Consider the following 15,310-nt stretch of genomic DNA (forward strand, 5'->3'; position numbering starts at 1 on the left):
TTTAGGTAGCTTAATCCGAAGATTTCATAGAATTGTTTATTTCTAGAAAATCTTTGCTTTGTACTACAACACAAATTATTGAGTAGTGGAATTAAGCACGTCCAAATTGATTTGAAAAAATATTTTTACCGTCCCAACTTATTTGAAATTAAAAAATATAATCATGCAGGGGCGGGGGGAGAGAAGAAGCTACAGGTTTGACCGAATTCAGTAACTTTAGTCCAAATCATGTATTTATCTTAAAAAATTTATTAAATATATACAAATTATTAATTTAGAACTCAATAACTTAAAATCCTCCGTCTTCTGTAAATTCAGCCTTGAATAACGATTGTATAGGTATCATCTATCCTGGAACAATTAATGCTTGTATTACCGTTATTTAGAATTAATAAGTATCTTTATTAGAAAAAAGAAGGTTGAGATATAATTGTTGTTGTATAATCATTATTATATTATTTTGATCATGTGTAATAGAGTTCCCTTTAATTTGCCATCTTTCTGTTTTGAAACTAACAAATCAGTAATTAAGACAAGCTATGTGTTTGGTGATAAATCTAAACCCATAAACTTTAAATCCTAACTCTGCATCTGGCTAAAGGGGTGTCTAAAGGCATACCTACGCTATACCGAGAGGGGTTATCGGCACCCATAAAATTCGGCAAAAATTCCATGTATATATGTATATGTCTTTAGAAAATAGTACTAATATATTAATAGTGGACACCCTATATACAAAATAGATTTTGGTTGTATCCAAAAGTACACCCCCGACCTTCAAATTCTGAGTTCGTCTCTGGGGGTGTCGATGTGTCAATTGACACCCTCCACCAGTAAATTATATAATGTATCTAGGTTAAAAGAATTATGTATGTATACTATATGTTGAATATTCTCAACTTTTTCTGTGTAGTTACTTTTTTATAATTTGACTCATCTTAGTGAAAATCGTGATCTTGAGCCGATCGAAAACAGTCTCTCTGCCCAATCGGGGTAGGGGTAAGGTCTGCGTACAAACTATTTTTCCCAGACTTCACTGGCGGGATTTTACTGGGTCGTCGTTATTGTTGTTGTTGTTGGTGGTGAAAATCCTGACTCCGTTACTGTTTCCACCAGATTCACAATGGAAGAGGAAACAAACATGATATCAAGCACCACAACATACCTAACTGGAGATTGTGATTCAAGCAGTACAAAAAACCTACAGTCCAAAAAACACAAAAGAAATGCATATCAAAGAAAAGCTTGTATTTCTGGTTCAAGATTTAAAGGTGTAATAGGGCAAAACAATGGTCATTGGGGAGCTCAGATATATACTAATCAACAAAGAATTTGGCTTGGGACTTTTAAATCAGAAACAGAAGCTGCAATGGCTTATGACAGTGCTGCAATTCGACTTCGTAGTCAAGATTCACATAGAAACTTGCCTTGGACAAATTCTACAGTTGAAGAACCAAATTTTCAGAAACAGTTTTCAACTGAAGATATTCTCAGAATGATCAAAGAAGGTTCTTATCCTTCAAAGTTTGATGAGTATTTGAAAGAAAAATATGAAGAGTGTCACCCTTTCAATACTTTGCCAGTGGCGGAACTAAAGGTAAGGAAGAGGTTCGTTCGAAAATTATACTGTGTAAGTAGGGTAAAACAACTTTTTTAAGTTTATATTTCGTTGGTGTAAAAAGTTTTTTACACTATCATGTCACACAAAAGATAATTACAAGTAACCTTCCACGAATAGTGAAATCTGCAATTTATAAGTAACCTTCCACGAAAAATAAAATTTGGAAGGTAACCTGTTGACCTGACCTGATAGTATTAAATTTCTTTAGACTGACGGTTTATATAAGTTAAATGCATATATAAACTGTTGAATTACCGTAACATAAGGGAAAATTGTAAATATAAGTATTTTTATTACGCCAAAAAGAAGATTGACACATAATTGTTATTGTATAATTATTTTATATCATTTTTATTAACTTATGTAATAGAGTTCCCCTTGCCACCAGAAGGAAATCTGTAATCTAGAAATAACCTTCCACGAAATGTAAAATTTATAAGGCATGTCGTCTGCTATAACAAGTAAAAATGACCTGATAGTGTAAAAACTGTCAGTGTATATAAGTTAAACGCATATATAAACGGATGAATTTCCTTAACATAAAGAAAGCGTGTAAGCATAACATTCTTGCATTTTTTTTAAAAAAATCTTCTTATTAAAATTCCTGACTCTGCCAGTGCTTACAGGCGAACGAGGGATTCTCATACAAGCAGCTTTTCCAAAAGGAGTTAACTCCAAGTGATGTGGGAAAGCTAAATAGGCTTGTGATCCCAAAGAAATATGCATCAAAATACTTCCCACAAATCCAAGAAGTTCCAGATGTTGAGTTGGTATTTTATGATACCTCAAGAAAACAATGGAAGTTTCGTTATTGTTATTGGAAAAGTAGCCAAAGCTTTGTTTTCACAAAAGGTTGGAATAGGTTTGTGAAAGATAAAGGTTTAAGAGCAAATGACACAATTGTTTTCAACTTGTGTGAGTACAAGACTGGACCAAAAGAGATTTCTACTGATTTTGTGATAGATGTGTTAAAGGGAATTGAAGTTTTGCCAGAACCAAAAGTGGAAATTGAAGAAAGAATGAAGACACAATCATCTGATCATGCTATGGAACCAGTTTGGCTTTTTGGGGTGCAAATAGGCTTGACAAATAATAACGACGTCAAATATTATGCCTCAGTCTCGAATAAGTTGGGGTCGACTATATGAATCATCACTTTTTCATTTAAGTTCAACTCATTATCACCATCATCCTAATGCAAAAAGGCTGGACGGAGACAAAAAAACACCCTTTTAGCAATTGCGCTACTAGCATTAAGTACTTTAATGTTTTTTTGGGGTGCATTAGACTTCTAAAGTTTTTTTTTTAAAAGGGTGCCTTAGAGAAATAATAAAGTTGTTTTTGCGTGACATGTGGGTATCTTCTACTGATACTCGTGTCGGGGTAGGCTACTTATTTTACACCCCTCGGGGTGCAACCCTTTCACTAGTCCTGCGTGAACGTGAATTGCTTCGTGCGCCGGATTGCTTTTTTGTTAAAACTTCTAATTATTTTTGCTTGAATTGTCTCCTAGAAACCGAGCAGCCTTAAATGACAGTTTTACCATATTTTGTTATATTGATACAAAATTAGGCTATGGTCCTTTCTTGTTGCTAATGCTAATAGCTATTCAAGGAAGAATGGCAGATGAGTTTTAGTTTTACTCCCAATTTCCAGAATAGAATATTCTTCTAGTTAGATATATTGGCATCAACATTAAATTGAACATATATTAGACAGCCACATTTGTATTTTTTAAGCAAAATAATAAAAAGAAAAAATAGTTTAAACAAGTTTCTAAAAGGAAAATAGTTTGAGAAGAGGGGAACAATAAACTTGCACATACATACAGCTTGCCTCACCACAATTTTCATGTATAATTCATATATAATCATGTATAATATGTGCATAATCAATATATACAAGCTAAGAAAAATATACAATAAATTCGGCTAGCTATTCAGGTAAAGATACCTTAATAGTTCGACAAGTCATATTTGGTGAAAATAGCACAGGCTAGCCATTTTTCGGCCTGGTAATCGAAAAATAGCCAGCGTTTGCAAAGTCATTGTAAAATAGCTACTATTTTGTTGAAACACGAAAAGTTTCAGCATAATATGCGAGATTATAGAGCTCTTACGTATAAAGTTCCAGCATACCATGTTGAAACTCTAGCACATTATGCTGGAATCTCATATGAAAACAATTCGAATTCCAGCATATTATGGTGGAATATTTCCGTATTTTAAGGGTGTTTTAATTCAAATTTTATTTTTATATGAAAAAGTGACTAAATTTCGAATACTTTTGACACTGTAGCTATTTTTCAATTACAAGTTGTAAATCTAACTATATTTTTATTTTTTTTCCCGTCAAATTGGTCTAACATCACTAACACGTCATAATTAATAAGAGAATATAATATAAAGTTATATAAATCTACTATATTTATACAGCCCTATTCAAAAATAAAATGTCATTTTAAATCAATTCTTTCAGAAACACTGCCAAGTAAAATCCTGAGCATCAGATTCTCATGTTATAATATCAGAAAGTGGAAATGGATTATAAACAAAACTGAGATCTAAGTGAATAAAAATAAAATGAATTCAGTTGCTACCTCTTTTCTTTGTTTTTCTTTCCCCCCCATCTATCTTACAATTATAGCAGTTCTATATTACAAATCAAAATTGTGTGGAGTTGTAAAGACCACAAATACTAGTTCGCTTACACCCAATTAGAATGGCATATAAGCTTTTAGAATAAACTTGCAGAAGCTTATGCATGCATCTTCCTAGACATTCTGGTTGGTTTCATCCGGGGCTGTAACAGTTAGATTTTTCAAGTACAGGGCAACAACTAGCCCCTCCAATCAGCAATGGCGATCGATGTACCTAAATCTTGAGTCAATATCAGCACTAAATGTAGCCACGTGCACAACCACCAGAGCAGGAAGGTGAGAGAGAATCCAACCGAGAGCCCAGCGTTGGTATCTCCGAGCCAAATACTCGTCTTGCATAGCTGACAAGAGCTAGGTCCTTGGAAACTCACCGTGTTAGATCATGTCAACAGCGATCAATAAGGTATTACGTATGGCAGCGCACAAACGTCAGCAGAGTCTATTTGCAAAGCTTCTGACCATACCCGATTGTCCTTAACTTCATCAAGATACATGTCGGGCTTCCTAACCAGAGTACTTTTGCTTCCAAACAACCATTCCTGGTCATCAATTCCCGACCACTCGTCCATCTTCGGAACTGAGAGTATCTGGTTCAGATACTTGGAATCTGGATGAGGAGGTCTTTTAGACGCTTCAGCAATCTGATCAACACCGGGAGACATGGAAGAAGCCTTTGGTTTAGACATAGCCAATGGCTGACCTTTGACTGTACCATTGACCCCGTTCTCCTTGTTTGCGAACCCAATATCAGTGACAACTCCATGTTTGTTGGATAACTTAATGGTACCATTAATACTGCGCTCCTTGTTTACCACCTGCACATCAGCGGCAACTCCTTGTTTGTTGGAAGATAACATTTCTGCCTTTTGGTCAGTATCCGATATCTTTCCATTCTGCGTGGGCTGATGAGAGGATGAGGGCCGCAGCAATTTAGCAGGCCTGACTTCACTCTCTGTACAGCAGAATAAAAAACAAGCAAACAATAATCAGCCAAACCCAAAGGACAATTGAAGCTGAACATGCTTGCTCAAATTTTCGTGCGATTCACATGAAAATATTGAAAACAGTGGGTTATCAATTACCTAACAGACTATAGCCAAAAACATAAGAAACAAATCACACAACACACTTGCAGAGCCTTCCTACTATCACTAGAGGAGGATATAAAGCAATAGTCTTCGATAAAACAGCAGCTGTTAATATTTTGTTCAACTCACCATGCAGGAAACCATTTGTTTCAATATCTTTTCTTTTTCTGAGATTTCCCTCAGTGACTGTACCAGCTCTGTTATCCTTGGGTACAAGTGGAACTTGGTGGTTGGTGTTACTAACACTAACAAAATCGCTCTTATTGATGTCTCTTGATTTATCAGGTTCACTTTTCCTGTGTGCACTTTTGTCCTTCGCCTTCTTTTCCTTTTTCTTTTCTTTTTCCCGGTCTTTCTCCTTTCCATGACTTTTCGCATCCTTTTCTTTATCCTTTTTCTTGTCTCTTGGTTTGTCATCTCGTTGTTCTTTGGATTTATCTTTTTCATCTCTCCTGTTCTCAACATTCTCTTCCAATGGCGGCAATCCATGAAATTTGCTCTTTGCCATCTCCGGAAAGCTGGGAAGTGTTGCATTAACACCAATTCTTGGTTCAACTCTGACTTGATGTCCATCCATCTTATTGCAATAAACTCTTTTCTCCTGTTTCTTTTCCTTTTCTTCAACAAAATTACCAAAATCCTTGATGTACATACTGTTTGTCTTTTCATCCCTTTTCGACTCAACTGGAAATCTCTCAGCCAACTGACTTCCTGCACCCTTCTGTTCATTTCTGATCCGCCTCGCCAACTCCTGTACAAATTTTGACTCCTCTGTCTCAACAGTGGGGAGGCTGGTTTTAAAGAGCTTTTCTGCATGCGGGCTATGAGACTGATCGCGGTATTTTGCTTCCTGTGAGTTGATGCTTTCTTTTTTAAAATGTTCATCTCTGCTAGGAAGCTTTTGTCCACTAGAAACTCCTGGTAGAACGGCAACTCTTGCCTCTTCAGAGATGTCACTTCTCTCTTTATCCTTGTCCTTGTCCTTCTCTTTATCCTTTTTATCCTTGTGCTTTTCCTTCTTGTCGCGGTGTTTATCCTTCTTGTCTTTCTTTTCCCTGTGTTTCCCGTCACTCCTGTCTTTATCCCTTTTTTCTTTACCTTCTTTCTTCTCTCTGTCTTTCTTCTCCTTTTTATGTTTTTTCTCCTTCCGTTTCTCCTACAAAACAGCAAAAAACATGCTAGTTTTATATTAATAATGTATATGTACAATCAATGCCAACATCCTCATTCAAGGAAGAAAACTGAAAGGAAAAAATTAAAATTCTGAATAATAGCACAGTTTCACAACTGAGTAAAGCACCAAACTTGAAAACCGGAATGAGGAGTTTCATGTTCAGGTGGGAATTATTCTAGATATAGACTACCTGAGCACAAACACACGAGAGCACCCGCACATCGCAGTAGTTGCTTAGGGAAAACACCAACCACCAGTTGAGAAACAATGGCCTTCATTAGAGCAATCAAAAGAATAGCTAGCCTTCTTATCATTTATATTCGAAAAGCAATTATAAAATAACATTGCAGAAACGTTGGTTTCACAAGAATAGGGAATAACCGGAACAGGACACGAGGAAATAGAAACCCTAAGGCAACATCATCTTCCCAGTGAAATCATTCAAACACAGGAAGGAAGACCTAGGATTCCCATGTCTATCAATATGGATATCGAGAGCTTCAAGGAAAGCTTGTCCGTTTGCTTGGATGGCGACAAGAGGTGTGTTACTAGTGCAGAGAACTCGAGGAAAAAGAAAATAATATATGTTAGCTGGCATCTCATGTGCAAGCGTTCAGAGAAGACATGAGCCACATATTAGTGCACTGCCAAATTGCAAGTCAATTGTGGTGGACAGTCCTGAATATTTAAGATACAATGCACAATACTGGAAACCACTAGGGATTTGATGCACAGTTAGGCATACAGAAGGAGAGGCAAGGCATCGGGTTTAGCACCCTGGAACTTTTTATGGGCACTTAAATTCTTTGAACAACCTAGCAAAATAATTTCAAAACCTTTTCAACTCAAATATATTATCATCCTTCTCTTATGTTCTAATTCTCTGACAGTAAACCGACCTATACCTCTTCATCCCCTCTCCCTCCTTAAAAAAGGAAAGAGAGTGGTCCTTTATTTTAGCTGCTGCTTAGGTTTCTACTGAGGCAGAAAATCCTTCTTCCCGTGATATAAGAAAAACTCTCTTTCCCTCACACACCAAAGCTAAGCTGACGAAAAGCAATCAGATATTGGCTGCATCATGAAGCTGAATCCCTTGTTGCATCCACTGATAGATGTAATTTACAAAGAACCAATTTTCCTAGATCCATCTCCAGAAGATTTCTCACAACGCCACCTTCTAGAAAGGTGATAACTGAATATTAATTACAGCTCCTCGAAGCTGAATCCCTTGTTGCATCCACTGATAGATGTAATTTACAAAGAACCAATTTTCCTAGATCCATCTCCAGAAGATTTCTCACAACGCCACCTTCTAGAAAGGTGATAACTGAATATTAATTACAGCTCTTATTTATAAGATCATATAAGAGATCACTAAATAAAAGTCCTCAGGGTGAACAAACAAACATTTGCAAAAGCTTGCAACTCACTTCCCATTCTAGGATAATCTGAATTGGTGTGTAAAAGAAACCTTTTTTGGATAAGTTACTGTGGAAGGAACTAATACTAAAGGAGATCTTTTAACAGTATTCACCCTCATCTTGGCAAGGCACGCAAATCCTCTACAGACAAGTAATACATAATTATTACTCCCTCCGTTCCAATTTATATGAACCTGTTTGACTGGGCACGAAGTTTAAAAAAAAATGAAGACTTGGAATTTGTGGTCCTAAACAAGTCAAAAAGGGGCCCAGAGTATTTGTGTGGCTATAAAAGCTTCTCATTAAGGGTAGAATTGTAAGTTTAAGCAAAATTGTTTCCAAATTTAGAAAGGGGTCATTCTTTTTGGAACGGACTAAAAAAGAAATAGGTTCACATAAACTGAAACGGAGGAAGACAAACATATAAGCGCAATCACAAAAATCATTCACCTAATGTCAGATTTGGGCTCAAAAAGCAGCCCAAAAGGAAATAGAACCGTCCAGCTAGTTTTGCAATATGTCCTTTCTTGATAAGGTAAAGTAAGGATTTATGCTCCAGGTTCTATCCTTCATGCTTTTAAAGGAAACAATCACCCGACAATATTTTCCATTATCACGGATTCTAGTCCTCAAAACTACAGCCATATTATCACCTAAAATGGTTTCAGATACTGAATAGAAGTAGAAACATTTTCAGGTCAGGACAAACATTCAACAAGGAGATTCAAGAAGTTTGTTCTTCTCCACATCATCCTCACGAGTAGGAGTTTCAGAAAACATCTAACAAGGACACCAAATTGAAAGAAAGAAAGGAATGATGTAGCATACTGAAGATCTAATCATTCAATTACATAATACTACTAAGCCTTGAAAGACAACAGGAAATACCATTTGTTAGTACATCAAATTTGATTCACTGTTTACATTCAAGAAGAGGTACCTAATGAAAGAGGGAGATGGATAATTTTCCCGAGAAGAAACACGTACTCGATTTCATCAAGAGGATCACTCTCTGATGAATTCTTCATTTTTTCAGTCACTACACAGGTCATAGCTAAATAGCTAAAGGAAATGCAAAAACACAATAGCAAATTGCAATATTACAAATCTACAAACAAGTAAATATCAAGCAAAGTACTTTGCCCAAGGGAAAACCTACAGCCTCACTTGAAATTCAAATGGATACAGAAGATTGTACTTATTGGCTTGTATGTGAGAGTTTGTAGCAATTTCCCTGAATAACTAGCTTTCTATAAGGTCTTCTATTCAAATATTAGCAAAAGGCACTGTGTCAATACTATCTTTCCCAAGATTACATCTATGAAGCGCTCAAAGAATTATAAAGCCTTCCTTCCACAAATCAATTAGATTCTCTCAGTTACACTAGGGGAAAAAACTCTAAAATGGCTAAGTTATAGCTAATAAGATACATCGGAGAGTATTCTTAACAGCTGTACTAATGCCGTTCGCCCGGCTCAATGGAAAGACAACCCTGTTCTACACTTCATCAAAGACGAAAGCCTTTCTAAACTCTTGAACTTAAGAGAGGCTTCTTTTCAAGCTGTCTGTCCAAGAGTATATCAAGCATGATAAGCATCTCTACTATTTCTGCCCAAGTGATGGTTGTTCTTCCTTTCAGTCAGTGCCTAAGAGCAGCTCAAACAAAGAGGAAGCTAGCCCCGTCTGAATTCCAGCCTGGCCCGCCCTTCTGCTACAAGGTCTGAAATGACAAGAGGCGAGGACCTCGCCCAATCCCTTAATGAATCGAACAGTCCTTCACCTTGAATGTACCTAACTAACTTCTTACCTTCAGCTTTGAACCTTGCGGGCATGACATAAGGACCCCCAATTTCAACAAGTAGACTGTTTTCGAAAAATAATCAGCTTTATTTCAATTGCCTTACCTGAAAGGGTGAAGTTCGAGTTGTGCAAGCCCCCAATTCCCTTGAGTTTCATCCTTGGCAAACAACATAATCCCAAAGGTGGGATACCTAATGCAAAGGGGAGTTCTGAACCAGAATTTTCTCACTACATTGCACATCTTGCATCTGACCCACAGAGGTAAGCATATCATAACTAGATCCGGCATCAGCATTGCATCCCAAACATCACTAAATCCAGCGTCACATATTGCATCCCAAGAAAGCAGAAACATACAAATATATGGATCCACACATAAAGCAACTACTACATGGGATTCTTCTTGAGTGGGCGGTCTTTTTTTATTTAATATAATGAAAAAGTGTCTTATTATTGTTTTCCAAAATCAGCTCCAGGAAATGATGCTTCATCATACCCAATGAAAATAAAGTGAATACAATTTCACTTTCAAAATCCCGTAACTCCGACATACTCATTTCCATTTATGAACTTCTTTTCTATTTTATTATTTCACTTTCAGAAAGAGGATATCTTCAAGGTTCACTTATTCCAAATGTAGTATGGAACCACCCAACTATTGAACCATTTCTCCATTGTAGCTCAATTAGTTTGCAGCATACCCAGCCCAAAAAAGTATTGTAACATATACAGCCGTCTTCAGCAAACCTATAGCCTAAAGCTAAGTTGCTCGGACTCGGGTGCGGGTGTCCGATACGGGTGCGGATCTAGAGGTCAGATCCTTCATGATCTAAATTTAAAGATTCGGGGGTACGGATCCAGGTACGGATACGGATGCGGGGATTCGGCTAAAAATAATTCAATTATTTAAAAATAGAGTTATAAAAATATGACTAAATTATGAGACATTATGTGAAAAACTTACAAGGTATTCCGAGAAGGAGAAAATATTGAACAAGAGTAGAATTTTAGGAGATAAAAAGGAAAAGGACTGACATAGAAATTTATATATACAAGGTATTCCATTTTTTTCCATATCACCCTAGCTTTTGATTTGTTTTCAAAAATCATTGTATCTGTCCCAAATTTCTCCGTTGATTTTGGTCAAAGTACCCAAAATCGGTTTACCAGATCCGACACGGATCCCACACCCACGTCGTGTCGACACGGGTGCGGCACTGAAAGTGAAGAGTCCGAGCAACTTAGGCCTAAAGAAGTATAATATGATCAAGTATGTAAGCACATACCCCGAATGCTCACAATTTCGACATAACATAGCAAATAAGTGTTCCCATACATTTCTCACTATAATGTAAAGGTATGACACTCAAGAACACCTTGCCTTAATGTATCTAATCAAGCAAACTGCGCTAATGTTCCTTTGCCTAAACCTTATTCCCCAAGGGAAAGAGAAGTGTGTAAAGTTTCTTTATTTGCTTCTATTTTATTAAACACAAAATCACAAGACACCCCAAAAAAGCACTTTCCAATAAACAAAGTCTCAACAGAAACAACAAGATTCTGAAGGAAAGTCATAGCCATCTGTATCTTATTACTTTAAATAAATTTCCTTTTCCATTCAAAGAAACACAGGCAATAATGAATTTTTTGATTATTTATTTTCCGTTGCATTACTTATCAGTCTCTGCTAGTTTTCTTGATATGTGGATGAAGGAATCCATTGATTCACCTTCTTTGGATAGTAGCCCCCCCCCCCCCCCTCCTCTCTCCTATTTTTGTTTTTATTGGTTGGTCCCCTTGACCTTTTCTAGTGTTTAAAAGTTGTAACAGCCAGATTAAATATTTCATAAATCTTCTGGAAATTTGTTCAGGCTAGTTGACTGGCCAGTTTGAGCCTTTAAAAGATCAAAGTGGTTATTCGAGACTAGTTAGCAAGCTCAAATATCTTATAATCACACCACTTGATATGTCATTTACTGTAAGTGTAAGCTATTTTCTCCAAGCTCCTGTCACAATCATTTTAATGCATTAATTTGCATTCTAAGGTATAACAAAGGTTTGCTAGGAAAACATCAATTGTACGAGAATAGGAGTTACACAAATATTCTTAGGTATTCTGATGCAGACATAGCATGATTTCCTTCGGACAGACAATCCACTTGATGGTATTATGTTCTAACTAATAGGAGGAAATCTAATATCTTTTTTTTTTTTGAGGAAGGAGGAAAATCTAATATCTTTAAAAGCAGAAAAGCAAGATATAGTAGCTGGATCAAGTGCAAAACAGAGTGCCGAGCAATGACTGTGGTTCATGTGATCTTATATAACTAAAACAACTTCTCCAAGAGTTGAGGTGCAAAGAAGATGAACCAATAAAATTCTGCAACAATCAGCTGCATTACACATTATTTCATGAAATAGCGAAACATTTAGAAATAGTTAGTCATTTTATTTAACAAAAGATTTAGAAGCCACAGGCTTCGTCAACTCAATGATCAATGAGCGAATATTCGCAAAAAATTACTATGTGGCACCAAATTGAGTATATTTGAAACAAGTTAGGATTATCCAAATATGTATGCTCCAAACTTGAGGGGTGGTGTTAAGAATATTAGGAATTTGTAAATATGGCAAAAGTCAATTCCTTGTAAATATGTAAAGTATAGGATCTTCTAATTGTATAATTAGGAATAGGAACAACATGAGGCGTACTTACTTGGAAACACTATTCAAATCCAAACATGCTTGAGAAAATATCAAACTATTCATTCTCAAAATCTCATCTTTTTTTTTGTTTAACCAAATATTACCGACGTTATGAAACACATAGAGCTCAAGTAGCCTGTGAAAGAAGATGTCAAAAGCATGTCTTACATAAAGCAAAATGGTCAGGCAGTGATATGTCATTCATTTAAACTTTTATTTTTTTTTAATACGTAACTACGTCATTCATTTAAACTTTAGCAGCACATTTAAAATATTTATTAAAAGAAAAAAAAAAGAGGAAACTTTCATACTCATCAGCAATTAATACGAAGCCGTTTAAACTGAGGTTGTATTTGCTCGGTTGCCAGAAAGATAAAGGCATTCTTCATAAGATTTAAGGTCTTCAAAAGGAACATCCCCAACATCCTAAGTAGGTTCTACAGGAAGGTTACTTTTCAAAGATTTTATAATAAAGAGACATCATGCCGTTGAAATATCCACTACACAGAAAATCATGGTGCACTTAATCCCTTCACATGAAAGGTGCTTACAGTAAGACTGACCAATAAGTTTCTCTTTTTCTTACTTTTGTATTCTTTGCACCAGCAATAAAACTAAGAAATGATTACAACATCTGATGAGTTTTCCTAGAACTCAATGAGCAACTTTAACACGCTCATAACGAAAAAGATCATAGATGTCAATTAACAGAAGCATGGATTGCAGGATTATCCAACAAAACTTATGGGGTTTTACTTGCATTCATTAGCCAAACTATCTTAAAGCCAGAATCCATTTTGATATAATAAATTAATAATAGGAAAAATCTTAAATTCCCCAGAAAGATTACTAAACCATGACCAAACAAAAGAATAAAGGGATCACATCATCACTAATCTGGACCAAAAAACAAGCATATCTCTACCCATCTCTCTTAACCAAAATCACCCTATATCTCTAAGCAGTGCTTCAAAAGAGTCTTCTCCATATATATTAATCCAATGATGCTAATGATGTTTAAAGTATCCTTCATACTCCAAAATTCCAAGCAATTAAATGAAATTACCATTTTATCATTGCACTTAACATGACCAAAGACAACAAAATAATAAACTCGGATTTGACACGGGCCCTATTTTCCAGCAATAAAGGCTAATCAAATTATCTCATTTCAAGTACTACTTCGGAAAAAACATTCCATTGGAAGATGTCCATGCATCACAGCTAACCTCTTTATAATGAAGTAACCATCATGAAATTATTGGAATAACAAAAACATATCAACACAATGTGATAACTTGAACAAACCTCTTTTAATAAGTCCTCATCCTCCGGTCTAGGCTTCTTTTCATATCCTGGTGGTGGAAATGGAAAGCAACGAGACATGGCACAGAATTTTACTCCGAGCTAAAAAGGCGCTGTTCCGGAAACAGTGTCCTTTAGTTACTTTCTCACAGCAGTGTTCCAGTAACAAGCAACTAGACTCCTGTCCATTCACCATGACCCCACATTACTTTCCAACTTCAGCTCACCTCCATTTAATCCTAACTCAATCAGTCCAAAAACCCCACTTAAATTAAACTAGCTCTTCACTTCAAATATCCAATGCGATACACCTAAGAAATCAGAAACCCCCTTCAAGTACTCGAAATCTAATATCACGGAGCTAAAATACGAAAAGACCACAATAACTCAAGATGGTAATGCCACAAATAAACTTTTCAAGAACTATGTCAATCCAAATGGTTTTCTTAGAAAAGAGAATTCTCCAAAGTAATCTGATCCTTTATCTTGTCTAAAAAACCAAAACTTTACAACCATCACCTCTTCTTGCATATCACTACCAAAACCAAATAACATAAACATCCCCTACACTAATTAAGCAAAACTGATGTGGAAACACAACAACCCCTTTTCACTTAAAAACTCAAAAAACCTTTCTCACTTATCAACTCTCCTTTTCTTTTTCCTTTGTTTCAATAGTTCTCCATTTCTACTAGTATAATATACAGTCCTCTTCCATACCCTAAAAATCTCTATCATTCAATTCCCAATTAGGCTCAAATTATCCCCCCAAAATCATATTTTGCTCTGATCTGAAGCTCAACAAGAAGCTGATATTAACACTGAGAACCCTTTCTGATCAAAACCCTAATCAGTTGGAGCTTGACCGGTATCCGATCCAATTTCAAAACCCTAAAAATTCCATCAGAAGAGCAATTCAGCACCCAAGAACAGAACAAAAACCCTAACATTTACCAAATAATCCAATAAAAATGAAATCTTTATTGAAGTTTTAAGGAATCAAAGTGAAAATTCAACACCCTTTTTTACCCAAAAAAATCATCTTTTTTAAAAAAGAAATTGCCCATTTAAGTAAAAATACATAAATGGGTAAACTTTTTAAGCTGAAATTATAATCAATGAAGTTGGGTATTTAATTCTTGTTTTTTTTTTTCTTAATAATTTTTACCTTTAAGGATGGAACAAGATCTAAAGATAATCGAGAATAACACAATGGATTTTGCAACCTCAAATCACTCTTTAAGGTTGTTGTATTGTGAGTTTTTTTCTCTTTGTCTATATAGGGTTTGAGAAAAATGGGTTTTTTGGGGGTTTTTTTTCTCTTGTTTGTTTGCTTTGCTGTTTTCTGTTTCTGGGTTTGGGAAAGAGGGAAAGGAAAGCAGAGGTTATGAGCCTAAGCCTCACATATATTGAGAGAGAATATGAGAGAGAGATGTTTTGTGAGGAAAAGAAAGGATGAGAGAGAGAGACAGAGAGGATCCCACTCTCGCAACTTGTCCGTTTGATGAACTCTCTCTCTCTCTTCTCTCTCTCGAT

General features: G+C 35.9%; 1 protein-coding gene across 1 annotated transcript; it reads right to left on the reverse strand.

Moving 5' to 3' along the window:
• Positions 1–4,112: 4,112 nt before the first annotated feature.
• LOC104094220 (uncharacterized) lies at positions 4,113–15,280 on the reverse strand. The gene is made up of 4 exons (XM_009600097.4): positions 14,943–15,280; positions 13,778–14,665; positions 5,498–6,524; positions 4,113–5,232 (listed from the first exon to the last, which is right to left on the reverse strand). Exons 2-4 carry the CDS (start codon positions 13,853–13,855, stop codon positions 4,676–4,678), a joined length of 1,662 nt encoding a protein of 553 aa, XP_009598392.1. The 5' UTR covers positions 13,856–14,665; positions 14,943–15,280; the 3' UTR covers positions 4,113–4,675.
• Between the last annotated feature and the right edge of the window lie 30 nt (positions 15,281–15,310).

This window comes from Nicotiana tomentosiformis, chromosome 12, assembly GCF_000390325.3.
Source record: "Nicotiana tomentosiformis chromosome 12, ASM39032v3, whole genome shotgun sequence".
In the NCBI taxonomy this organism is placed as follows: domain Eukaryota; kingdom Viridiplantae; phylum Streptophyta; class Magnoliopsida; order Solanales; family Solanaceae; genus Nicotiana; species Nicotiana tomentosiformis.